This window comes from Lampetra fluviatilis, chromosome 27 (genome assembly GCF_964198595.1).
Source record: "Lampetra fluviatilis chromosome 27, kcLamFluv1.1, whole genome shotgun sequence".
Taxonomy (NCBI): Eukaryota; Metazoa; Chordata; class Hyperoartia; order Petromyzontiformes; family Petromyzontidae; genus Lampetra; species Lampetra fluviatilis.
In genome coordinates this window covers 4,792,459-4,820,343 of record NC_136301.1, presented here as the reverse complement: position 1 = coordinate 4,820,343, position 27,885 = coordinate 4,792,459, and the positions used below count along the sequence as shown (strand labels likewise).

Here is a 27,885-nt window from a genome sequence, read left to right as displayed (position 1 = left end):
CTCACCTTGCCGCCCTACACACCCACACACACCCGCCTGCTTACGCATCCACCCACCCGCCCTTACTGGATGTCTTGTGAAAAATTAGCTTCATAGCTCATCGGATTTCTCCAGGATGAGAGATTCTGATTCTACGTAGCCATCTTAGAAACATGCATTTAGATTATTTGGCTGCTGTACATTTCCACATGATAAGCGACTATTATTTGGGGCCAAGTCGCTTCTAAAAAATAATTAATAGCTCAGTGAGCCTTACCTGGTGAAAAAAAAAAGATTTAGTTTCAGTATATATTTTTATTAATTTATCGTGATTTGCTTACCTTTTCTATACTTTGCACTCCTATTTTTTTGTATTGTTTGTTGTAACTTTCTGACCCCGTGCCCCTACTGGACATCTGTAAAAAAACGAACCTCATACCTCATCGGATTTCTCCAGGATGAATAAAGATTCTGATTCTCATCTAGCGGTTCTGCATTCTCAACGTGATCATTCGGATCTTTGCATCTCACGGCTTGGACTGCGCAACCAACTTGAGCTCCCGTGTATTCCATTCCCCCACCGCCTCTACGCGGCGCTCTGCAGCTCTTCTCGATCCAGGTGAAGCGCGAAGGGCACCCGATGCCCAGCGTCATCCACAGGACATTCGGGGAGCTGCAGGAGCTGCACTCGAAGCTGTCTATGCTCTTCCCCGCGCCAAAGTTGCCGCGGTGAGGAGCTGCGTTGGTGCCGATCTTCTCCATCCTGTTCGTGAATAACAAAAAAAACAATAATTCTAGATTTGAAACTTTCGTGATTGAACGGATTTATACTCGGTGGTTTTTTTCGGTAAATTCACGTAGGTAAAAAATAAAATAAATGAAAACAACTAAATCAACAAGTTGGTATTCGCGCCGTGCTAACAGCGCGAGGCTTTCGCGAAGGAGGGGACGCCGCTGCGTTTCGCAGCCTCATGCCTGCAGTCGTTTGCATGTTTCGTACGTTTGCTGAACTTCTTTCGCACCGTACATAGCCACCAGCCCTTGCTAATCGGAGGCGCGGGGAGCAGGAGGCGGTTATTGACGCGTGTATTCCCAGTTGGCGGGTCATTTTCGAATTTGGCACTTGCACCCGGACGCCGGCACACAGCGACCTAGTCATGTGACTGACACGAGGTGGTACTCAACGTCCACCCGGAGGCACGCGGCAGCGCGTATTGTCACGGCCCGCAGTGACAGCCAGGGCAGCAGTCGGACTCAGACCGCGAACCTCTGCGGCAAGCGACGAGCGCGCAACCGCGGGGCCACGTCACCGCACCCCCCAACGTGCGCCTCTTGTGAGTGTACGGCCATTCTTGTCAATCCACTGCTGGATGAGGGCCCTCCCCCACGCCGTGACGAGTTGGCGCTGTGTTGGCAGTGGCGGCGGTGACGGTGACGATGAATCTGGTGTTGTTGCGAAGGTTCCCAAACCGGCTCATCCTCGGCCGCGTGAACACGCAGGAGGTGGCTGCTCGCCGGAAAATCGACATCAGCAACTACTTGGCAGCGCTCCTGCAGTACACCTCGCCCGAGGTGGCACAGGTGCGAGCATGTGCACCTGTGTGTGTGTCTGTGTCAGTGAAAAATGCGTGCCACTTGCCCCCACGGTCTGTGAAGGCTATACGGGGTATCTTTGTCTTTGTGTGTGTTATTATTATTATTGTGAGTGCGTTTTAGTCTAGGGAGCGGAGCGGTCGTGTAGAGATTAGCGCGCTGTGCTAAGAACCCGGCGACCCCGAGTTCGATTCCCGCTCACGGACAACGTCGGTGACGATTATCCGCATCGGTACTGGGGCTCCCCTAGGTCGACTCGGCCTCAAATGAGTACCAGGTTGCGATGTGAAAACGTCGTCATGAGGGAGACAAAGGCGGCCGTGCGTGGGTTGCTGGCCTTAATAGGCGTTTGCTAACAGACTTGCCCCAGCAATTAATGGTATAGGTGAGCGGAGCAGTTGGGGCACTGCGCTACACACCTGGTGACCCGAGTTCGATTCCCCTTACCGTGTTGTTGTGCGGCAATGGCCAAGGCTAACAGTGATCTCTGTGTCCTCCTCCTGCGCTCTGCCAGTGTGAGCTGGTGGCGATGTTTCTGATGTCCCTCATTCGAGACCAAAGTCAGTCGGACGCGGAGAGCTCGCCATCGTCTCCAGGTCAGTGTCTTCTTCCGGACGCCACGGTGGCTCGGAGATGTTAACTTACCTCGCCTGGTATACAGGAGGTCGTGGGTTCGATCCCGACCCTCACGCCTGCTGCTGTATATTTGCAGTTTGCGTGTCTCTCTCTCTCATCATCATCACGGTGGCTAGGAGATGTTAACTACCTCGCCTGGTATACAGGAGGTCGTGGGTTCGATCCCGACCCTCACGCCTGCTGCTGTATATTTGGAGTTTGCGTGTCTCTCTCTCTCATCATCATCACGGTGGCTCGGAGATGTTAACTACCTCGCCTGGTATGCAGGAGGTCGTGGGTTCGATCTCGACCCTCACGCCTGCTGCTGTATATTTGGAGTTTGCGTGTCTCTCTCTCTCATCATCATCACGGTGGCTCGGAGATGTTAACTTACCTCGCCTGGTATGCAGGAGGTCGTGGGTTCGATCCCGACCCTGACGCCTGTGGTATCTCCCCCGTGGTCGCGCGGATTTTTCTACGGGCCCTCCAGTTTTTGCCTCCACATCTAGAATCAATGTGCGTTCAGATGATTTGGCTGCTAGAAATGTTAACATCATGAGCCACTTGGTTGAGCTCTCATTTGTGGCCAGGTCGCTTCTGAAAAATAACTATATAGCTCAGTGGGCCTTACCTGGTAGAATAATAATTGTTTAGTTCATAGCTTAGTTTTTCCATTTTGGCAATATTGCTGTGTATATATATTATGCATATACGAATTGAAAAAAAAAACCTATCGGCATCGACACCGTCAGCGGCACAACACAAATCCCATCCAGCAGACGATAAACTCTTGGCCACAGTGCAGCCAATGCTTCTGTTCAAGGGCTGCTGCTAGGCTCTCATCCCACGAGACCAGGGGTTGGCAGCAATTTTTTTTCGTGTTCAGTACAAACCTCGATATTTAAAGAGCCGTAATACAAGTGACTACGAGACGGAGGTCCTTTATAAATCACGTCACGAGGCATTCCTTGAAGAGCCGCCGCCGTGCAGCTCCGCAGATTGACGACCCCTGATCCAGATGACGAGTTTTCAACCGTTGTTATACTGCCTACCCTACCCCGGTAACGTTGCTGTTGTTCCTGGACCCCCGCAGAGGGCTTGCACGCGGTACCGCTGGGCTCCGAGCCCGGCGGCGAGGTGGACATCCGCATCGTTCACCGCAACGGAAGCCTCTACGTCCTCGTGTTCGGCTGCCGCGGCCTGGTGAGTCGTCGTCGTCTGCGCGATCGGCGCGAGAGGGACGGGGGAGCGAGGGACGGGGGAGCGAGGGACGGGGGAGCGAGGGCACGGGGGAGCGAGGGCACGGGGGAGCGAGGGCACGGGGGAGCGAGGGCACGTGGGAGCGAGGGACGGGGGAGCGCGGGACGGGGGAGCGCGGGACGGGGGAGCGCGGGACGGGGGAGCGCGGGACGGGGGAGCGAGGGACGGGGGAGCGCGGGACGGGGGAGCGCGGGACGGGGGAGCGCGGGACGGGGGAGCGAGGGACGGGGGAGCGCGGGACGGGGGAGCGAGGGACGGGGGAGCGAGGGACGGGGGAGCGAGGGACGGGGGAGCGCGGGACGGGGGAGCGCGGGACGGGGGAGCGCGGGACGGGGGAGCGCGGGACGGGGGAGCGAGGGACGGGGGAGCGAGGGACGGGGGAGCGCGGGACGGGGGAGCGAGGGACGGGGGAGCGAGGGACGGGGGAGCGAGGGACGGGGGAGCGCGGGACGGGGGAGCGAGGGACGGGGGAGCGAGGGACGGGGGAGCGAGGGACGGGGGAGCGAGGGACGGGGGAGCGAGGGACGGGGGAGCGAGGGACGGGGGAGCGAGGGTGAGCTCTTTCTCCCCGGGGAGGTTCGGGCTCGGGGTCTCGCAGGCCGTGAAACTGTGTTGAGATCGCCGGGGCGTGTCATCCACAACGGTGCCGTGCACGCCCCTTCGCCTTCGCAACGGACGTTAAAGATCCCGCGACGGTCAGCTAGGCTGTTGCGTTGCAGGCGTCGCGATCAAAATTTGCGAAAAATGACCCGCAAGTTAACAATTCGGGATGATACGCAGCAGCAGCAGCAACATCGTCACCCTACTGTGACACTACTGCAGGCCGTGTCCGTGAAGCATAGCAGCTTCTTGTAGCTTCTCACTCGAAGAATAGCACGAATCACAAATGTAGTAAATTATTATTAAGTGTTTTGCCTTGGAGCAGAACGTTGGCTGACTAGCGGTGGCAAAAATCAAGTTGCCGATGAAACACCACCCTTCTCTGGGCGGCTCGTCTCGCCAGGTGTCTCCCGCAGGATCCGACCTCTTCCCGTGCGTCAAGACGCTGCTGCTACCAGACCCCTACCTCGCCACCAAGCGCAAGACGCGCGTGCTGCACAGAACACCCAACCCCAAATTTAACGAGATGGTACGACACTCCGCAAACACCCAAACCCACATTCGACGAGATGGTACGAAATTTCGATTTAAAGCTTTTGTAGAAGGGAAATAATAAAATAATAAAAATAAAACATAATAAAATACAATTCTCACGATGTTTCGGCCACAACGCAAGCAGCCGTCCTCGGACGCTGCCTTTCCGACAGCCCTGTTCTTCACCTGAGGACGGCTGCTTGCGTTGTGGCCTAAACGTCGTGAGAATTGTATTTTATTATGTTTTATTTAATTATTTCCCTTCTACGTGACTTTACCGAAAGAACCAAGAAGAGATGGCACGACCCTGCGCCAAACACTTAACCCCACGTTCAACGAGATGGTACGGCCCTCCACGAACACCCAAACCCGCATTCGACGACGTGGTACGATCCTGCAACCAAATGACATGTGGCTGAAACCCAGACTAGCAGCGGTGCCAGCGCTATGCTCTGACCTCTGACCAACTGCCCATGTAAAGTCAAAAGTGATTTCCTGCTCAAATGAGCAATGAGGCAGTACTCATTCCTTGTTTGCAGCCCTGAGCCAGTGAAAGAAACTCTACATTGCTATGGCGGGGGCGAGTCTATCCATAGGACAGTCAGGGTGGAGACTTCCCCACAATGCGGTATTCATTTTAACGACGCCGGAGGGATGATGGCTTGAGTCAACCACACCTCACTGCCAGGATTTCAACTCGCGACCTTTCCAATTGCGAACCGCTCGCTCTACCGCAGCGCCGCCAGCTGGCCGATTGTGTAACTTCCCAAAGGGTAACAGCCAGCATGGGAATCACAGGAGGTTTTATATCTCCGCAGCGCCGTGCTCTCTCCCTCTGTCTCTCCCGCTCACACCTCATCTCCCCCCCCACCTCCCCCCCTACTTCGCTCTGCTCCCTCGCGACGGCGCAGTTCCTGTACAGCAGCTACAGCCGGGAGGCGCTGGCGCAGCGAGCGCTGCAGATCAGCGTGTGGAGCGTGGAGGGCAGCAAGCGCTCCGTCTTCCTCGGGGCGGCGAGCCAGCCCTTGGCCGACCTCGACCTGTCTCACGACAACTCGCTTGCGCTCACGCTCGGACCCGTGCTGGACTAGGCGCGCGTGCGTCGCACCGGCGCGTCGCACCGTCGCACCGGCGCGTCGCACCGTCGCGTGATGCTTCGAACTCTCGCGCGCATCCCCGGCGGGAGAGACGCCTCCCGCCAGTGATCTACGGCGAGAAAGAAAACGAACGAACGAACGAGCGAACGAGCGAACCGGAGCTGCGCTGCCGGATCCGGGAGTGGCCCAGGAACAACCCGGGAACGTTAACACGGGCCCCCTCCCCCCCTCTCACCCCCTCTCACCCCCTCTCACCAACAAGACCATGCCCCCTTTCCGATTCCTGTTATAAAATAACGTAGTATCAACTCGCAACGCACACGGTATATCGTTGGCTGTCCAAGAGATGAAATCAAATCGGACCATTCTTGCGTTTCACATCCGCCTTCTTGAGAATGCAGGGCTATGGCTAAGCTCTCGGGCGCTCCGTGTCACGGACGCGGCCTGCGTTAGCTTTGCGGTGGCGGGAGCGCGGGCGGCGTTTTGCGACGTTTGGATTTCCCGGCTGAGTAATTGGCAGGAGCGTTTTCCAGCCTGGCAACACATTCTCTCTCTTCCCTTCATCCCTCTCTCTTCTTCCCTCTCTTCAGTTGTTTTTGTTGGTCCATCTTGCGTCGTGTTAACCAACGTGCCAATGCACCTCCCATATCTACGCATATATCTGCGCAACCGCCATCGATGCGTATCTATTGTAGGCTAGTTACGGATGCGTTCAGCGAGCTTCCTATGAACTTAATTGCCCAGTAGTACACTGAAATGCAGGCTCATTTTATATCAGCTCTAGACTTGAACTCTCAGAGTTATGCCTTAGAATGTCGTGATGTCAATATTGTCTAGTAATAGGATTTAGCCTAGTAATGGTGTTATAGTCTGGTGATGGGTATAGTCTAGTAATGGTGTTATAGTCTGGTGATGGGTATAGTCTAGTAATGGGGGTATAGTCTGGTGATGGGTATAGTCTAGTAATGGTGTTATAGTCTGGTCATGGGTATAGTCTAGTAATGGGGGTATAGTCTGGTGATGGGTATAGTCTAGTAATGGTGTTATAGTCTGGTCATGGGTATAGTCTAGTAATGGGGGTATAGTCTGGTCATGGGTATAGTCTAGTAATGGGGGTATAGTCTGGTGATGGGTATAGTCTAGTAATGGTGTTATAGTCTGGTGATGGGTATAGTCTAGTAATAGGGTATAGTCTGGTGATGGGTATAGTCTAGTAATGGTGTTATAGTCTGGTGATGGGTATAGTCTAGTAATGGGGGTATAGTCTGGTGATGAGTCAGTGGTCTCGGTGCGCCTGTCGGTGAGTGCTATGGAGGTGGCGTGGCTTGAAAAGGCGTATTGATTCTCGTTCGGGGAGAGCCTTTCATGGTGCAGAAGTGAGCCTTGTTTTGATGAACGAGTTGGCAAGAAAAGGTCATCGCCATGACCGTATTTTCATTAACGTCGGAGGCCGTGCGTGCGCCGGGTTGGGTTGCAACGAGACACGGCACTGGGGCGGACGTACGTTTAATGGGGTGTTGGGGCTGGCGGTGGTCCTGTGCCCTCGGAAGTTCGTGCAACAGAAACGTTCAAGCTTTGCTTCCATTCCCCGCCGTGGGGTCCGGACGTACAGACCCAAGTGCGCAACCCCAGAGAGACGTGTGCACGCTTGACGGACACAATGTTGACTTCACACACCCTCGCCCCCTACGTAGCAACGTAGACTTACCCGGGGGGGCAGGTGCTGTTGGTGTGCGCCTGTTGAGACACGGGACGCCGTACGAGAGGTGGCGGTGTGCCCGCCACCACGCCCGCCCGTCCGTCCGTCCTCGTCTCAGCGGGGCTGATGGTTATTCACCACCGTCGGGTTGCTCACCTGGGGGGGGGGACGGAGGGGGGGGGGGGTGTGAAGGCACGGGACCGAATTTCGACGTCGCTCGTCAACCGCCGTTGGCCGTGGCTTGGGAATCGGAACTCGGCCCGCCGCGTTTCTGTCGCACGGCGGCGCTTTCGGACGACTGCGCCGCACTCCGCTACTGCCGCCGCCGCCACCTCGCGGCACTTTTATTTTCAATAGCGTCATTATTTATTTAAATATTTCACCCGGAAAGGGCCCTCGAGATGGAGCAAAAAAAGAAAACCCCTTGGCAAGGGTGTCCAGGGTGCGGATTGACGCGTGCGCAGCATGCGCTTGACTACGACGGCAAAGATCCCCTGTATAGCCTCCAGCAGACTGTTGGGGCAAGTGCTGTTAGCGAGCACCTAATGAAGGCCCGAACGACACACGAGGGGGTGGGTGGCCAGCACCGCGCCCGACCGCCTTTGTCTCCCTCGCGCCGATGTTTACACACCGCACCAGGTACTCGTTTTAGGCCGAGTCGACCTAGGGGAGGCCCAGAACCGGTTCGAATAATCGGGAATCGAACCCCGGGCTGCCGGGTTCGTAGCGAGGTGCGCAAACCACTACACCCGTTGGCAAGGGCGTCCAGGGTGTGGATCGACACGTGTCCAGCGAACGCGTGATGACGTGCGCACACACACAAGCGCACGCGTTTGCGTCCACGCACGGAGCCGTACCCACGAGACTGATTGCACGCGGAGCGATGCGAATGAGACGGTGGTGCCGAGACGACGCACAACCGGTTGCTGAATCGCGATGATTCGTTGACAGTTTGTCCACGGGTTCAAAGGTCAAGTGTGACCAGAGCTTAATTTCTCTTGGAATATCATCTTGGGGCCCTCAAGTAACCCTAGATTCCCCCCCCCCCCCATCTGATAGTAGGCTCAGGGTGGCGTGGGGAGGATGATGGGGGGATAGGTGGTGGTGAGGGGCCGGAAAATATTTTCTGAAGTTTATTCCTGCACAGCTCCGGCTGAAATGTATCTCTGGGTGTGACCACACAACCAGAGCCATCCCTAGGGTACGGCGAATCGGGGCTACCGCCCCGGGTCCCGCACTTTGGGGGTTTAGTTTGAAAGCGTCGGGGTGGGGGGGGGCTCACATGTTGGGATTTGCCCCGGGCCCCCGTACCCCCCCTATGGACGGCCTTGCGTACAATCATAATGTCTTAAGTGTCTTCTTATTATTGGTTGAGTTAATTGAAGTGTTTCATCGTGAAATTATTTCACAGATATGGGCAGAGTCGAGGCTGTTCACGGTCACCGTACACGTGGTGTCGATCCTGGACGTGTCCGCGTTGTTGCACTCTTCCCCAGCGTACTTCCGGAACCTGGGTGAGACTCCAGGATGGTGCCGGGAGCAGCGCAAACCCAGAAGGGTGTAGGGGGGGCGGTGGGGATCAGGACTTTTGAGTCAGCAACGAGGAGCATTGTTGAGGTCTTGGTTGATGATGGGGGGGGGGGGGTACGTTGGCAAAACAACGTGTAAACCTCCTTTGGAGTTCGCATATCTCCGTGGGTAGTTCGTGGCTACATGTTCACGACAACAGGGAGCGGGGGATTGGTGTTGGTGATGTCAAGCGGCGTGGCACGTGATGTCAGGCACCCTTACATTTTGATCTCCCTGCTCCCCGGCGTTCCCGGAAAATATCGAGCGAAAGAATTAAGCCCTCCCTATATCATGTGTGTGAACACTCATTAATTAGCTGAAAACAACTTCATATATAGAGGACTGCAGAGCTTGGGCAATTGTTTGGAGCGCAAACTGCCCACCTGGTTGCCTTACAGTTTTGTGGTTCCTAAGCGTTGTGAGATGCTATTTGCATGAACGACGACACTATATAGAACTACGTTTTTTTTGCTGTATTGTTATATACACTTTACGCAGGCACAGAACTGAAAAAGGCTACACAATGTTGCCTCTGAGAGCGACGCTGCTGGCTATTGTGACACGTTCGAGGCCGCATCCGATTTCACTGCCAAAATCTGCAACGCATCCCATTGAAACAATCGCCAAAATGTGCCAAACGGCGAGTGAAAGTCGGGTTACAAGACGAATGTCCAGGGTATGTAAAATACCCACGCGATGTCTCTTAAGCATTACAGCGACCAAATGTGTATCGTGGGGCAAAAGTGTGCGTGTTTACGGCCTTGTAAAGGCTGCCTGTCTAGTCCAATACTGTTGCAGTGGTTTGCATGAGAACCTGGGGCTGGTTTTCTCATAATGAATCGCACCTCAAGTGACATTTTCCCTTAGATTACGCCGATGTTGATTCCAAACTAGAGAAATGTTACTCAACGTGTTTCGTACATCTGGCCACCGGAGTTCAGCCTTTGCTGAAAATGTCAGCCGAGTGCTCGCAGACTACGAGCTGCGTTGGAATGATTTAGCCGGGCTCCGCTAGCGAACTCTGTATGTTAAGTCTGCTTGTGTAGATTGAAACTCGTCGGGGTCTGCGCGCAATAGCAACGGAAGGGCTTCGGTTCTTGCGCCATTGTGGGGCCCCCAGGCGTAAGCAAGTAAGCAAGAGGGCCTCTGCAAGTCAGTAGGGGTCACAGAGGTGGAAATGTAACGTGTGCCAAAGGGCCCACCGGGCCGAGGATTTGCCGCCAGTCCGGGAAATGGTATCTTGTCGCTTGAAATTGATTTGCACACCAAGATCTGGTGGTATTGTGTTGAAGGTGAATGCAATAGAATTGCACTGTTGATAGACCTACGCTGACGGGGGTATAATGGTGGTCTGGTTTTGGTCTACAGTGGAAAAAGGTGGGAACCGCTAACCGTGCCGCGTGTTGACGTTAGCACCCTAGTACATCTCCGCAGATTTAAACGATTGTGTAAACAAAGCTCGCCCACGGATGGGACTTTGTGGTAGTGGTTGTAAACGGTTACTTAGCACCAAAAAAAAAAACCCAAAACGGTTAAGAAGAATTGCTGTTTAAGTGTAGGGGCTCGTGTATGATGAACAGGGTTGTTAGTTTTTTTTGCGTTAGTTTGTTTTACGAGCGGATCGAGTTGTTAATTACGTGCACTATCTCGTTAATGTATTGCTTGAGCACAATCGCCATCCAAGAACGAATTTGTTGGCTGAGCCGAATTACTGAAATTTTTTTTTTTTTAAAGAGTGGCGTTTTTGGGTGGTTGGGGGGGGCTGTTGTGCTTTCCGTTAGCGATCGAAGCCCCTGGTACTTTGAAGTATCCGGTGGAAAGGCGGCATTTCCCTCTGCTGCGCAGCGAGCTGTCGTCTCCGATCTTTAAAGACCAAACTCACGAGCATTTGATCCTAATCTTTCCCAGGTGCGCACGTCGTAAGAGAGAGCGTGCGCGCGAGCGTTTAAATCATTTGAAAAGTTTCAAACGTTTGGAGAGTGATGTTCTCCACGAGCGGGTTTCTGTACTTGCTTTTATTTGAGCTTTTAGAGAAAGGGAAACGTAGATTTACACGGCAATTCGCGGGTGTGCTGGTCTTCAGATAACGAGGAGACGCGCCGATATCGCTGTGCTGCATTTAAACACTTTTACGGACTTCTCTACCGCCTTGCTGATTTATAGGTAAAGTAATCGCCACGGTAAAACTCGACAAACGTAGCAAATGCGTGCCGTAGCCCAAAGGAACTTTCCACTACAGCGTCAACACATCCGACTTGTCATGTGTCTGCCCCGACCAATCGACCGCCCACACACTGCAGCATTTTGCGCCTTTTTGCGTGCGACGATCGTCTTTTAAACAGACGGTCAACAATCGATTTAGCACAATGGTGTTCTTCATTTCGTGCGTGCGTTCCTTGCCGAAGCGCATTGGAGCGTTTGTCCAGACGTCCACTTGCCCCACCTCGTCACGTGTGTGTGTGTGTGTATATATCCGCTTGCATCCCCGTCAACCGGCGAGGTCGCATACGTGACGCTGCGCCGCGATGCGTAATCTCGTCAGCCCGATGGGGCTTTCGAGAGTAACGTTTCCCCACTTCGGTTTGCCTCGTGACGCAGTAAAACCCTCGGATCCCCCTTCACCGGATCTGTTCGGCAACGCATGACCTCGTGAACTAAAACCGCTGGCTAGCCTGGTGTTGAACTGGTTTCGCTCTCGCCAGGTCTCATCAGCACGGCGTATCCTGTCAAAACAACGCCTCTGGGCAGCCCCAATGCTATGGGAAGTTTGCAACATTGTGGGGGCCACATCCATTTTCATTGTGTAAATGCCTAAGACGCGTTGGTGAATTGGTAGCAATGATGATGTGTAACGAGATGTGTATATATATTTATACAGCGTCACTTCTGGAAATCTTTAAGCCTCTTTGCGCGAACGTGTATCGCGCACATTTTTCGCCAAACAATTCCCCAAGCTCTGCTGTCCTACGTTGGGATGTTTTGCCAACTCCACGAGCGAGTGTTTATGCACGTGGGGGGAAACCAGTGCAAAGCCACGCGTGTACAGACGGAGATTAATTCGCTTGCTGTACTGCCATACCCCGGCAAGCCCAGGGTATGTTTGACCTCAACGCCCGCCGGTAGGATGGGAATTTCACAAATCTGTGCGATCCACGAACCCTCGCTGCCTCCCAACAGTGCGGGATTATACGCGTGCGGCCAACGCAACGTTGGCATTGATCTGCAGCGCTACACTTCGCCGATGAGCGTCTGTGAAGTCAAACACACAAAGTCCAATTGCCTTGAAACAAATGGCCACTTATACAGCGATGATATTCTGGGCCCCATCGGTCAATGCAAAAAATCTTCTCACAGTTGAACATCCGTGCCTTGCTTGTGTCTGTCGTTTGTCGCGTCGGTGACTTGAGACGATTGTGCTTTAGAAACTAAACGTGTGGCCCCTGTTCGCGGACTCCCCGCTCTGGTTTACAACACAGGTGCCCGCGTGTGGGCACGGTGCATCGTGTTGACGCCACGTTGTGCCGACGTTCCACTCGTCGTTCCCGGTGCCGGACCCCGCATCCGGCTACGTCTGCTGTATGTGCGTTGAACTTATTTTGCACCACCGTACGTAGCCATACCCGTGCTAATCGGAGGTGCGGGGGAAGGACAACAAACGAAACACAAAAAACTGTTGTAAAGAAATTAGTTTTCAATCTAGATTTAAAAGTGCATAGCGCCAGTGGTTTTCTACTATCGGGGAAAGAAGAGCATTCCAGACGGCCGCAGAAGCGCATCGGAAAGCGCGCGATGCGGTGACCGTGTTTGTTCGATGACCAGCCGAAGAGCCGCTTCGAGCCAAAATCCGCTGCTGTAAAAGGGCAGAGGATGGGACACACACTGGGCTGAAAATGTGCCTCGAATTGAAATAGGACCTGCACAGCGAGGGAACATTCACGAACCATACACGGCAGCGTCCACTCTCTGACCCCAAGCCAGCTGCCATCCTGGGGGCGAGAGCAGTTTAATTTCGCAAACAACGCTTCGTGTTTATCAAAGTGAAATGGGTCGTTTTAGATTTGAAGTTTTCGTGACTGCAAGGATCCATACTCTTTGGTTCTTTCGGTAAAGTCACGTAGATGAAATAAAAAAAAATAGAATCAAATATAAATGAAAATAACTAAATAAAATCACGACGTTTCGGAAGCAACACAAGCCTCCGTACGTGACTTTACCGAAAGAACCAAAGAGTATGAGTATGAAATGGGTCGTTTTATTTTAGTGACCGTGAGTGGATCAAAATAACGAATTGCGCCGATCAATCCGGCTGCCCACCAAAGAGGCCAGAGCAAGTTGGGATGATTGTTGTCGAGAGGGTTTGGTGACGTTGTTAGGCACAGCAGCGCTCAGCCGGAGAGCATCCCATTGGTAACTGGCGACACGCGGTTCAAGTGTATGTGGAGATTTGATGAGTGCACAGATTACCTGAACTGATAATTGGTTGGGTGGGGGGGAAATACAGTCTGTCCTTTTCACACCAACATTTAATAAGATACAGTGGAATAAATAGATTTTTACCGTGTTAGTCGAGGACAGTAAGATGACGAAATAAAATCCACAGACTTGACTAAAATTCCACTGCTTGTCACCGAATTTGACGACTTAAGGGACGGGTCCACTCCAAAGCGATCGGTTGCGTGCAACGGAGTCGTTCGTATTTAGACGTCTCTGCAACCGGTTGCGAGCCAGCACGCAACCGGTTGCGAGCAGTTGCGCGAGCAGTCGCGCAACCGGTTGCGAGCAATTGCAGCGACGTAGCTCGTCAACGTCACGCGAGTTTTGAGTGAACTGCGATTGGTCGTTAAGATCTCGATTCCGCTGTTGCATTGCCCACTTTTGTTGCGCAACTCGTCGCTCGGATGTGAACAAAGCAGTCGGTAGGCAAGTGATTTATCAAGAGCGATTTGGTGGAACTCACCCCCCCCCCCCCGGCTTTTAGACTTTTTTTTAATAATTGAAATAAAACCAGTCGGAAATCATTGACACTGGGGGAAGGCAGCCGCACGAACACCACACCACTCGCGCCCCGTGATGTCTCACTGCCTTCGCCGTGGGACCGAGGGTCTCCACACAGGGCAGGGGCGATGACCGGAGAGAGTCGTGGGAGGGGGGGGAAGTGGGTTACCGTGCGGCCCTCTCTGTCCACGAAGCGCGTCGCCAGCCCTCGTTATCTCTTCCCTGTTCGAACGCGCACGTGGTGGCATTTGCGTACTCGGAAAAAAGTGCGTGGCCAGTGCTGGGCTTCCAACTCGATGCATATCATTAATTTCAGACAGTGTTGTTGTACCCCCCTCTAACTATGCACACACTTTTCAAAATTGTTCTTGCTATCGCTATTTATAACGTGATGAAGAGAGAGAGAGAGGGAAAAAAACTATACGTAATTATACGCCGTGCGGTGTATGCCAAAGAGAAATGGTCGACTGTTTTAAATGTCGCTTATATATATGGAGAGAGAAGAGGGAGGAGGGATACGATGAGATTTATAATTTTAAAGTATATTGCGTGGCACCACGTGGGAATTTATCTTTTTTTTTACAAATTTACACTTCGAATCGGCAAGGACGGCTTTGGAGAGACGCGCGTGTGCGCTCTCTCTCCGCCTGCCTGCATCGCGAACATTGCGAAAGCGGTTTGCAGTACAAATGATACAGGCCACGTGAACACACTTGGGACTGCATGCGTTGGACATGTTCTAAGTGTTTTCGCAATGAATCAAATAAGAGATCTACGAGACCGTTTGCGTTGGTGACGAACGAGCACTAACTGTTTGTTATATCACTATGTGTCATTACTACTGCTTTATAACAACAGAAAACAATATATTAAAAAGGCCAACGTTTCGGGCTGTGGACCTTCACACTTTTGGGCTATCGCCCATCGTGTAAAATGTATTACCGTATTCTCCGGGGTATAAGACGCCCTGCAAAGGATGTCGCACTCCAAACTTAAATGAATCTGGTTTGGAACGCGCACACACACGCAACACAAACGCACCTACGGGATTATCAGACGCACCCCCCAATTTTTGCTATACAATACAACGTTAACCAGTTCGTCTTATAATCCAGATAAATACGGTATTATATTTTCTGCTCAAGGGAAATGATCTTAGACGAATATCGCGAGATGTGTGTGTTTTTTTTAACCGTTAAAGTGTATGCGAGTGATGGCTTGCAGCAACAATCTGGGTGGTTGCTTGCCAACAGGGGGCTGTGTTTCATCTGTTCTTTATGCATTTCATTTAGATTACAACCCCGAATCATTACCCCCACCGCACGTGTGTTGCAATACTTCATCTCAGCCGTCACTGTCCTCGGCGCTGTTCCGTGAATGAATTCCGACAGCGCCACACCGACGCACACGAACACCCATCAGCATCAGCGTCGTCGTCGTGAGAGTAGGTTTCGCCAGATGCAAATCACGTGTGCTTGTCAAGAGAAGCAAACAATGGATCATCAATTATTATTTTTTATTTTTCAAGCTACAGACTGCCAGTACTCACCCAGCTTAATAACCAGTCTACATTATAGACTGCCAGTACACTCACCAAACTTAATAACCAGGCTACATTATAGACTGCCAGTACACTCACCAAACTTAATAACCAGTCTACATTATAGACTGCCAGTACACTCACCCAGCTTAAACACCAGTCTACAGTCTACATTATAGACTACCAGTACACTCCGATTAAGAACCAGGCTACAGTTATTTTATTATTTTTATTCACTTAATTTTTATGGTTATTTTTCTATCTACGTGACTTTATCGAAAGAATCAAAGAAAATGGATCATCTTCTGGGATGGCCTGCAGAGACCACAATGGCGCTCCCCAAGCTTTTTGGCAATGCCCAAACATCAGAAGCGGTGCCCCCGCGCGGAATATTGGGAAAAGGCTGCCGTCTTAGGTTGGACGAGATACGCCACGGAGGAGATCGTTCTGTCAATACCCCAGCGGCTTCAAATTGTCGTGGCGGCCCTCACAACTGATGATGTCTTATCGGCGAAAGTACCCCCACCCCCCTTTTCTGGCAATTAGGAGAAGAATACTTGTCTACACCCATCTCTCTCACTTCCCAGCAATCTTAATTCACCCCCGCTGAGAAATCTAGACATTGGGAGCTCGAAGAAACCCCGCCCCTGCATAGGGAGTAGGGAAGAGTGGACCCCAGGAGAAGAGAGGGGGGGCTTGACATTTGTCTCACGCTACCAGCAAGCTATGGAGCTCGAATCTCAAAGCAAACCAATATGGGGGGTGAGGACATACATGCACGATTCTTTCACACCAGGAAAGATAACGAGATTGATCGAGTCCAATTGAGAGCACAATAACCCCAGCACACGCACACTCCCGTTTTAGAGGAGGGGTGGGGGGGCAGAGAGAGGGGGAGTGGAGTGTGGCGTTGGGCAACCTCTGAAAACTGGGTTTGGTGTGACAAACCTAAAGCCCTGTTTAATCGTTCGCGATTTAAATAAGTAATATAAAAAAACACGCTTTAATGAAATGTACCGTACGAGTAATGGCAGAACTCCACGACTCCAGGACGTGGCCCGAGGCTTGCCATAACGTAAGGGACTGTGGGCAATTACAGCCAATGTTAGTTGAGTGTGGACAATTAGACCCAAGGCGAAACATAACATATACAAAATATGGTTTAATTTTTGTTATGATAGAATATAGTATTGTCATCAGTATGACATAAGTATACCAAGTTTGCAGTCGATACCACATTGGGAAGTGGGTTAAAATTGAGTTACACAAGATTTGAGGATACGACAACAACAGTGAGTTAAATAAAAGCGTGTGAAAAGATTGTGTTAAACGGACAACTTTTCAGAGTCACGTGGCATCTGGCGACGTCGCTTTTGTGATAAAAAAAAAGAAGCGCTCAACTCCGCCTTGCAGAATGTAAACGATCCGAACAATATTTGAATATGGATTTATAATGGAATAATCCAATGAGCTCTAACGGTATTTTTCACAGATGTCCAGTTGGGGCGGTTAAGAACGTTACAACAAACTAACAATACACAAAAAACACGATGGGAGTACAAAGTGCAAGAAAGGTAAACAAATCGCCCAAACATACAAAACACATTCCTGCGGAGGGAGCTGGTAGGAACGTTGGGTTGCTCGATCAATGGCCAGGGTCAACGGCGGCGTGGTGTATTCCGCAAATATGGCCGACTGTGAGGGCGGGCACAAGCCGGCGTGAGTAGGTTAAACGTTGAGTTTTATAAGGGCACCACGGGGTGACCAGCCCCTCGCCACCCAGCCCTCCCACCCAGCCCCACCAGCCCCTCCCCACCCTCCGCACCCAGCCCCTCCTTCCCCACCCAGCACCTCCCCACCCTTCCCTTTCCACCCAGCCCCACCCCTCCCATTTTTGGATGCACGACGGACACAATAATCCCCTGTGGGCTGGTGGAACCAGGTGGTTTCTACCAGTATAAAACTAAACCATCCCCATCCTGCCATACAAAGCTCACCGAGGTTTCAATGTATTATTGTTCAAAAGTGACCTGGCCACAAACGTCAAAAAACCTCCGAAAACCTGAAATCATCCTTGAATATCGAAAAAAGTTCCGAAATATCCATTCAAAAATATAAAAATCCATTATTCTTCTTATTTGTTTTGCGTTGGACACGATGCACTCCCTCCCCTGGTCCCGCCGTCACCTCCAATACCTGCGTGTGTCGCGTGCTATCCCCACGCTCCCAGCTTAGCTCCACTTGGGGAAAAAAAACAACGCGGTGCCTTTGATCCCCAGTCGCAGCCTTTCTCACCGACGTGCGAAAAGACCACAGAATACGCGCGTGCGCGGCCCGCCCTTTGAAGTGCCGGCCCTTGCATGCTTAGCCCCCCCCCGCCCGCGCCACGGCCACGAAAGGTCTTCGTGTGTCCCGTTTGCCTGTGTGTCTCCCGTGTGTGTCTCCCGTGTGTGTACTTGCGTGCCGTCTCTCTATCGATCGATCGATTCCCGCTCACGGCCACCAATACCAGTGGCATATTATCTGAACCGGTCCTGGGTCTCTCTCCACCCACCCCCTCCTCTCTCTCTCTCCCCCTCTCTCCCACCTCGGTTCATTCAGCCTCAAACGAGTGTCTGTTGCGATGTGCTCAACATCGCCACGAGATTGCCCGCTAACGGCACTTGCCACAACAGTCGACGGCTATACGGGACATTTAAATTTCGATTTGAAGCTTTCGTGACTGCAGGGATTCATCTTCTTGGTTCTTTCGGTAAAGTCACGTAGAATGGAAATAATAAAATAATAAAAATAAAACATAATAAAATAATTCTCACGACGTTTCGGCCACAACGGACGGCTGCTGGCGTTGTGGCCGAAACGTCGTGATAATTATTTTATTATGTTTTATTTTTATTATTTTATTATTTCCATTATACGGGGCATCTTTGTCCGTGTGTGTCCGGCCGGGGCGTGGTGGGCCGGCACAGCAGGGAGTACAGCAGCTGGTGCATTTTACCAGTCATCGCAGTCGGCCAACCCATGGCACCTGGGTCTGTCGGTGAGCCTTCGACAACTTCACGTGACCTCAAAGTGCACCTGGCCTGGCACGGGCGCCGTGGTGACGTCACCGGCACTTACTGTGCGAATGGACGGGGGTTGGTGTTGCTGCCCCCCCCCCTCGTGTGCCAGTGCCGGTTTCCAGAGGCGCTTCCTACTCGCTAACAGCACTTGCCCCCTCCCCAACGGACTGTCAACGGCTATTCGGGGGATCTTTGTCTTTCGTGTGTGGTGTGGTGTGTGGTTGTGATGTGTGTTGTGGTGTGGTGTGGTGTGTGACTGCCAGTACACTCACCAAACTTAATAACCAGGCTTCAGTCTACATTATAGACTGCCAGTACACTCACCCAGCTTAATAACCAGGCTACAGTCTACATTATAGACTGCCAGTACACTCACCGATTTAGAACCAAGCTACAGTCTACATTAGTGTGTTGTTATTATTTCATGTTTATTATTATTTTTCTATCGCAACACACGCGTCCGTCACCTGATAACGAACCAGAGGAGCGGGCATGGATATCCCTGCGGTCACGAAAGCTTCAAATCAACATCCCCAGCTTCTTGGTTCTTTCGGTAAAGTCACGTAGAATTGAAATAAAATAATAAGAAAAATAATAAAATAATAAATATATTTCCTATTATTTTATTATTTTAATTCTACGTGACTTTACCGAAAGAACCAAGAAGATGAATCCCTGCAGTCACGAAAGCTTTAAATCGAAACATCTCCAGCTGTGCCGTTGCACGAATTGCTCCGCAAGGGGGCAATACGCGACCTGCGGATCTCAACCGGAGGGCGCCCGGTCGCGTCGAGACCCCTTCAGAAGCTAAGCAGGCGTCGAGCCTGGCGAGCGCTCGGATGGGCCACCGCCGTTGAGCGTCGGGTGTCGAAGGCCAGCGACGTCGCTGAGGTCCAGTTGAGGGCAGTCTCACGAAAGGCATCGTCGTGAGCGCTCCTGTGTGCTGCCGCAACTCATCGCGGCTCTCCCCGATGGCGCTCGTGGTTTTTTTTTGCTGAGGACGATGCTCTTGAGCCGGTTCCGGACCTCCTCTAGGTCGACTCGGCCTCAAATGAGCACCTTAGTGGCGACGTTTCAGCGGCCGGGAGCGGTGTTGGCCACCCAGCCCCCTTCGCGTGCCACCCTGTGCCGGCCTTCACAGGCGCTCCTACTCGCTAACAGCACTTGCCCCAAAAAAGTCTGTTCAAGGGGCTGTCGCTTTGGGGGATCTTTGGGGGCTTGAAGGCCGAACACCCTCGTGGGAGTCGATGCGAATCTCCCGAAGTTTCATTCCCGCAGCAGCGGCGGCGGCGGCGGTGGCCACGCTCGACGCCACCTCCAGTGGGGAAAGTCTGGGACAGACTTCCCATGGGAGGCCATCCACTGAGTCCGTACGCATGGAGGGGGATGGGGGGTTAATCCAAATGCGTTCGCTTGCGTATGGGGGGTCTACTGACAATGTACGCATAGGAACCGGGGAGGGGGGGTGAAGCCTCGATAATAATGTGTCTACATTGGCCTTCAACTTCTTGGTTCTTTCGGTAAAGTCACGTGGAATGGAAATAATAAAATAATAAAAATAAAACATAATAAAATAATTCTCACGACGTTTCGGCCACAACGCAAGCAGCCGTCCTCAGGTGGAGAACAGGTCTGTCTATTTCAGACTCTGTCTTCTCGACAGACCTGTTCTCCACCTGAGGACGGCTGCTTGCGTTGTGGCCGAAACGTCGTGAGAATTATTTTATTATGTTTTATTTTTATTATTTTATTATTTTCATTCTACGTGACTTTACCGAAAGAACCAAGAAGATGAATCCCTGCAGTCACGAAAGTTTTACATCGAAATTAGCCTTCAAATGAGTTAGATAGTCCGGCGGTGGACTATCTGTTTGCTTAAACACGTGAATGTTATTAATCCTTGATCGTTTCTGCGTGGATTAAAAATCGGCCGTTCTGTAGGATTCGGTGGGGGGGAAGGTAAAAATTCCGCGTGCGTACAGGGAGGGGGGGGGGTCAAGTTTTCACAGATTTTTTTTTCGTACAAACTCAATGGATAGCCCCTGGCGTACTCGACCGCAAGATTATTGGCAACTCGAAAACAAAAGTTTCGTCGCGGAAGGATTCTACCGCATCTAAGCTGGCCTCCCCCGCACCCCCAAAGGGTTGACCAACGTAGAAGTAAGAAGGAAAAAAAAAGGTGGCAACATCGAAGAAGACGACCTGATGATGAGGACGATGCAGACGGTGAACAAAGCTGTCAACCCCTTTAGCAGTGCCCTGCCACTGCACTCACCACTAGTGCACTCACCACTAGTACACTCACCACGAGTACACTCACCACTAGCACACTCACCACTAGTACACTCACCACTAGTACACTCACCACTAGTGCACTCACTACTAGCACACTCACCACTAGTACACTCACCACTAGTGCACTCACCACTAGTACACTCACAACTAGCACACTCACCACTAGTGCACTCACCACTAGCGCACTCGCCACTAGTACACTCACCACTAGCACACTCACCACTAGTGCACTCACCACTAGCACACTCACCACTAGCGCACTCACCACTAGTACACTCACCACGAGTACACTCACCACTAGCACACTCACCACTAGCGCACTCACCACTAGTACACTCACCACGAGTACACTCACCACTAGCACACTCACCACTAGTGCACTCACCACTAGTGCACTCGGCACTACACTCACCACTAGCACACTCACCACTAGCACACTCACCACTAGTGCACTCACCACTCACCACTACGTACCTGTCAACCGCTTATCAGTGCCCCTACCTTATTACAGACCAATTCAGACCTTATTGGTCACCCCCGGTGCCCCTTATGAATCTCTACGTTCATCCTACAAAGTCCCATCACGAGGGAGAAACACAAACAAACAAAAGTTGTTGCCCGTATTGAAACGGCTGTACGACGTATGGACCTGAAAACTCAATTCCCCTGTACTACAAGAATGCGGGGTACACCGTGTGGGTAGACACGGCATGCGGTGATGAGAAGGAAACTGGCACTGCAGTAAGAACGCCCTCCTCGGCTCATCAGCGAGTCGACCACCGCCATCACCGCCACCTCGCTGCCCGGTTTCCATCTTCCACGGAAGAAGCGATGGGCAGCGCTCCACAAGCCACGGGAGGTGCGGATGCCGAATGGACGAGCGGAGGAGAGAGAGTCTGAGAATCTGCGTGCTGTGTGCGGCTTCACACTGCGCCCCACGCACACGGGGAGGCGGTGTTTGGGTATTGGTTGAGTGGGTTGGTGAGTGGACGGGTGAGTAGATGGGTGAGTGGGTGAGTGAGTGGGTGAGTGAGTGGATGGGTATGTGAGTAGATGGGTGAGTGGGTGGGTGAGTGGGTTGGTGAGTAGATGGGTGAGCGGGCGGGTGAGTGAGTGGATGGGTATGTGAGTCGGTGGGTGAGTGAGTGGGCGGGTATGTGAGTAGATGGGTGAGTGGGTGGGTGAATGGGTTGGTGAGTAGATGGGTGAGTGGGCGGGTGAGTAGGTGAGTGAGTGAGTGAGTTAGTTGATGAGTAGGTAGGTGAGTGAGTGGGTTGGTGAGTGGGTTGGTGAGTAGATGGGTGAGTGGGTGAGTAGATGGGTGAGTAGGCGGGTGAGTGAGTGGATGGGTATGTGAGTCGGTGGGTGAGTGAGTGGGCGGGTATGTGAGTAGATGGGTGAGTAGATGGGTGAGTGGGCGGGTGAAGAGGTGAGTTAGTGAGTGAGTTGATGAGTAGGTGGGTGAGTGAGTGGGTGAGTAGATGGGTGAGTGGGTTGGTGAGTAGATGGGTGAGTGGGTGGGTGAGTAGATGGGTGAGTGGGTGGGTGAGTAGATGGGTGAGTGGGTGGGTGAGTGAGTGGATGGGTATGTGAGTCGGTGGGTGAGTGAGTGGGTGGGTATGTGAGTAGATGGGTGAGTGGGTGGGTGAATGGGTTGGTGAGTAGATGGGTGAGTGGGCGGGTGAGTAGGTGAGTGAGTGAGTTGATGAGTAGATGGGTGAGTGAGTGGGTCAGAATATGGGTGAGTGGTTTGGTGAGTAGATGGGTGAGTGGGTGGGCGAGTGAGTGGATGGGTGAGTGGGCGGGTGAGTGAGTGGATGGGTATGTGAGTAGGTGGGTGAGTGGGTAGGTGAATGGGTTTGTGAGTAGTTGGGTAAGTGAGTAGGTGGGCGAGTGTGGGTGGGTATGTGAGTATGTGGGTGAGTGGGTGGGTGAATGGGTTGGTGAGTAGGTGGGTGAGTGAGTGGGTGGGTATGTGAGTAGGTGGGTGAGTGGGTAGGTGAATGTATTTGTGAGTAGGTGGGTGAGTTGGTGAGTGGGTCGCTATGTGAGTAGGCGAGTGGATGGGTGAGTGGGTAGGTAAGTGAATGTGTCCGTGTGTGCGTGTACAGTTCGGAGTGGTGGTGGAGCGGTTAGCGCGCTTCGCTACGAACCTGGTGACCCGAGTTCGATTCCCGCTCACGGCCATCACCAGTGACGATGATCTGAACTGGTCCTGGGCCTCCCCTAGGTCGACTCGGCCTCAAATGAGTACCTGGTGCGGTGCGTAAAAACATCGCCACTTGGGAGACAAAGGCGACCCGGCGTGGTGCTGGCCACCCACCCCCTGGTGTGCCGTGCCGGCCTTAATAGGTGCTCGCTAACAGCACTTGCTCCAACAGTCTGTTAAGGCTATACGGGGGGTCTTTGTGTACAGCTCTCACTCTGTGAATGAATGATGCATCTGTGTTAGTGGTGTTAGTGTATGTGTGCATGTGTAATAGCTCACTCTCTCTCTCTCTGAATGAATGATGGATCTGTGCGCGTGGCTCTGCGCGTGTGTTTTATTGAATAATTCGGCGCGTTATTCGCTCCGCGTAAACAAAACAAAACCTCAGGCGACGATCAGGCCCCGGTCAACCGAAGCCGGTCGTTGTGTTGCCTCTGTGCGGGCGGCGGTAGTGGCAGTGCGGCGATTATCAACCCGGCGAGGGACGACGCAGATCCCCGTCCTGACCCCCCTTTGGGGGTTCCGCGTGGCCATGTGCCCAGGGGCGGTGATTTGTGCACGTGCGAAACGGGGTAATCGGGGCGTTAATAAGGGGCCGTCCATAAATGACGTCACGCACCTGGGGGGGGGGTCAGACATTTGTGACGAGGGGGGGGGGTTTGAGAAATGTGACGTCACATCAAAATGCGCAACTTTAAATAAATATAGACAACACGTTCTACTACTATACACTACTACACTACACTATACACTACTACACTATACACTACACTATACACCACACTACTATACACTACTACACTACACTATACACTACTAAACTACTATACACTACTACACTACACTATACACTTCTATACACTACACTACTACACTATACACTACCACACTACTACACTATACACTACTACACTATACACTACACTGTACTCTACTACACTATACACTACTATACATTACTATACACTACACTATACGCTGCCCTATACACTACACTGCTATACACTACTCACGACTTTACACTACTATATGCTACACTATACACTATACTCTACTACACTATGCACTATACTCTACTACACTATACACTACTATACATTACTATACACTACACTATACGCTACCCTATACACTACACTGCTGTACACTACTCACTACTTTACACTACTATATTATACACTACACAATACACTACACTACTATATGCTACACTTTACACTACTATACACTACACTACTATATGCTACACTATACACTACACAATACACTACACTACTATAGACAGACTCTAGCTCTTCCTGAAACAGATTTGTGTCAGTTCAGTTTCATTCATTAGCTATAACCCGGTGAGCCATGCGGCTTCTTGACTCGGGTGCAACCGCAATAAACAAAAACATGAACAAGAAACATCTTTAAAGTGAAATGAAATAAATTAAATCACGACGTTTCGGGCGCAACACAAGCGTCCGTCATCAGGTGGGACAACCACAGCAAGAAACAATTGTTTATTGCAAGAAACTTTTGTTTCTTGCAAGAAACAATTGTTTATTGCAAGAAACTTTTGTTTATTGCAAGAAACAATTGTTTATTGCAAGAAACTTTTGTTTCTTGCAAGAAACAAACGTTTCTTGCAAGAAACAAAAGTTTCTTGCAATAAACAATTGTTTCTTGCAATAAACAATTGTTTATTGCAAGAAACTTTTGTTTCTTGCTGTGGTTGTCCCACCTGATGATGGACACTTGTGTTGCGCCCGAAACGTCGTGATTTAATTTAATTTATTTTCTACCTACGTGACTTTACCGAAAGAACCAAAGAGTATGGATCCCTGCAGTCACAAAAACTTCCAATCTAGATCTTAAAGTGACTACGCAAAACAGAAAAATCCAGGAAAAAAACAGCAAAGTCTTCCAGAACAAGCACCGCATGTGGCAAGTGCCTTGCCTGCTATCGAACGCGCAAGTCACACACACACACGCACACTGCCACTTGGGAAACAAAGAGAGCTATTGTCTCCACGGTGTTGCCATTGACACCACACCAGGTACTCGTTTGAGGCTGAGTGTACCTAAGGGAGGCTCGGACCAGGTTCAGCATAACAATTGACCCTTTGTGTGTGTGGATATATGTGTGTGTGTAGTATTACAAGCGAGGAATTTGGACGTACCGTCACGGGAAACAAAGGGAATTGCAGATACAGAGGGACAAATTCAAAACACCGTTACGCATGCATACCCACAGTTACAGATACACATACCGAGTTCAGTAGCACAGAGCGCTAACCACTCTTCCACCGGTTCCCACTCATGCACACACGCATATAGGAACACGTAGTCGCATACACACACAGATACCCAGAGACATACACACACATAGAGACACACTCACATACATACCCAGAGAGACATACACACACAAATAGAGACACACTCACATACATACACACTCACACTCACACGGATACCCAGAGAGACATACACACACATAGAGACACACTCAAATACATACACACTCACACGGATACCCAGAGAGACTGTGACACACACACCCAGACATACACACACAGAGACACACGCAGTCACACACACACAGAGAGACTGTCACACACGCAGAGACACACGCAGTCACACACACACAGTCACACACACACAGAGACACACGCAGTCACACACACACAGAGAGACTGTCACACACGCAGAGACACACGCAGTCACACACACACAGTCACACACACACAGAGACACACGCAGTCACACACACATAGACAGTCACACACACAGAGACACACACAGAGACACACGCAGTCACATACACAGAGACACACACAGAGTCACACACACAGAGACACACGCAGTCATACACACAGAGACACACACACAGAGACACACACAGAGACACACGCAGTCACACACACACACAGACACACACACAGAGACACACACACATAAACACACGCAGTCACACACACACACACATAGAGACACCACACACAGACACACACACACAGACACACGCAGTCACACACACAGAGACAGACACACACAGAGAGACAGTCACACACACACAGAGACACACGCAGTCACACACACACAGACAGAGACAGACACACACACAGACACACACAGATACACACGCAGTCACATACACAGAGACACACACACAGAGTCACACACACAGAGACACACGCAGTCATACACACAGAGACACACACACACACACAGAGACACACGCACAGAAACACACGCAAAGATACACGCAGTCACACACACAGACAGTCACACACACACAGAGTCACACACACACAGAGAGACAGACACACAGAGACAGACACACACACCCCCTGAGACTGTGGGAGGGATAGAGGAGGAGGAGGTAGGGAGGGGTGGGGGTGATAGGGGAGGGGTGATCGGCGTTGTGGGGGTTAGAGGGGGTGAGGCTCGAGGGGTAGGGGTGTGTGGAGGCGTGGCGTTGGTTAGCGTAACACACCCGTGGAATGTTTGGAATCAGTTTGAAGGCAACACACACACGCGCACACACGCACAGCCTTACACAGACACACTCTCTCTCTCTTAGACAGACCCACACGCGTACACTGTGCGCGTGTGTGAGAGAGAGAGACACACACACACACACGCGTGTTCTGATCGTACGACGACTCGTCAAGAGACGGAATAACGAGGACAAACGTAAGGCGAGAGAGAGAGAGACTGAGAGAGCGAGAGAGAGAGATGATGTTGATGGTGATTGCACACAAAGGCTCACTTACAGCTGGGACTGCCCGCGTGTGAAGTTCGTCGTCCCACCACTCCTCCTCCCTCCCTCACTCCCTCCCCCCGGCCATGCGGAGTTGTTCGTCTCTGCTTGTCGTCGCGGAGTCGAACCGAAGGACCCCCCCCCCCCTCAATCACCACCGCCACCACCACCGAGTCGGAGTGGACACTGAGTGAGTGAGTCGCGTGTGGGCTAAGGGGGTGGTTGGTGGTGGGGGGTGGTGGTGGGGGGTTTGCGTGCCGCCTGGAGACCCAACCGAGACGCGGCCGAGGCGACGAAACACGCGCGGAGCGACTCCGCGAGGCGCCGCCCGCTGCTATCCGCGCTCTCCACTGGGGGGTTGCTGCTGCCGCTGGGACGACCGGCGACCCGGAGTCGGTGGACGACGACGACGACGTCGACGCCTCGTTTCGGTGAGCGGCGGCGCCGGCGGCGGTCGCGGGGAGGCCCGCGGCGACAGGCGAAGGCGAGGAGGGAGGGGGGAGACGGGAGGCGCTCCGGGTTTTGGAGTGTGGGGCACTCGCAGAGACGCACGCCTAGGGACAGAGAGACAGAGAGAGAGACAGAGAGAGAGAGACATAGAGAGACAGAGAGAGGGACAGAGAGAGAGAGAGACAGAGAGAGACAGAGAAAGAGACACGCGGGGGGAGACGCGGGGGGGGAGGCGGACACGCGCGCACGTAGGCGCGTGTACGCAGACAGGTAGAGACGACACGCACGCACCCTTACACAGACACGCACGCACCCTTACATAGACACGCACGCGCTCTTACACAGACACGCACGCTCTTACATAGACACGCACGCACTCTTACACAGACACGCACGCGCACCCTTACACAGACACGCACGCACTCTTACATAGACACGCACGCACTCTTACACAGACACGCACGCACTCTTACATAGACACGCTCACTCTTACATAGACACGCACGCACTCTTACATAGACACGCTCACTCTTACACAGATACGCGCACTCTTACATAGACACGCACGCGCTCTTACATAGACACGCACGCACCATTACACAGACACTCACGCGTACCCTTACACAGACACGCACAC

At 52.1% G+C, this 27,885-nt stretch overlaps 2 protein-coding genes and 1 long non-coding RNA gene across 10 annotated transcripts in view; 2 read left to right on the top strand and 1 right to left on the bottom strand.

Annotated features, from left to right (window-relative positions):
* The window catches only part of LOC144942321 (phosphatidylinositol 4-phosphate 3-kinase C2 domain-containing subunit alpha-like), a 45,733-nt gene extending 38,317 nt beyond the window's left edge, over positions 1–7,416 (top strand). For all 4 annotated transcript variants that reach the window (XM_078869109.1, XM_078869111.1, XM_078869110.1 and 1 more), the window contains 6 exons: positions 584–708; positions 1,440–1,560; positions 2,087–2,168; positions 3,281–3,390; positions 4,451–4,576; positions 5,493–7,416. In XM_078869109.1, the coding sequence (XP_078725235.1) occupies positions 584–708; positions 1,440–1,560; positions 2,087–2,168; positions 3,281–3,390; positions 4,451–4,576; positions 5,493–5,672 (744 nt within the window). In that variant the 3' untranslated portion in view covers positions 5,673–7,416. The remainder of the gene's footprint in view (positions 1–583; positions 709–1,439; positions 1,561–2,086; positions 2,169–3,280; positions 3,391–4,450; positions 4,577–5,492) is intronic.
* Positions 313–26,860, bottom strand: LOC144942327 (uncharacterized). The gene is made up of 3 exons (XR_013639359.1): positions 26,812–26,860; positions 7,387–7,533; positions 313–742 (listed from the first exon to the last, which is right to left on the bottom strand). It is a non-coding gene; the product is annotated as an uncharacterized LOC144942327 (long non-coding RNA).
* Positions 18,442–27,885, top strand: part of LOC144942322 (uncharacterized) — a 156,611-nt gene continuing 147,167 nt past the window's right edge. For 3 of the 5 annotated variants that reach the window (XM_078869123.1, XM_078869115.1, XM_078869117.1), the window contains exon 1: positions 26,500–27,229. The gene's annotated coding sequence lies outside the window, so the exon portion shown is untranslated. Of the gene's footprint in view, positions 18,522–26,499; positions 27,230–27,431; positions 27,519–27,885 lie in introns of those variants that run through there. The other 2 variants (XM_078869121.1, XM_078869118.1) reach the window with 2 other exon arrangements.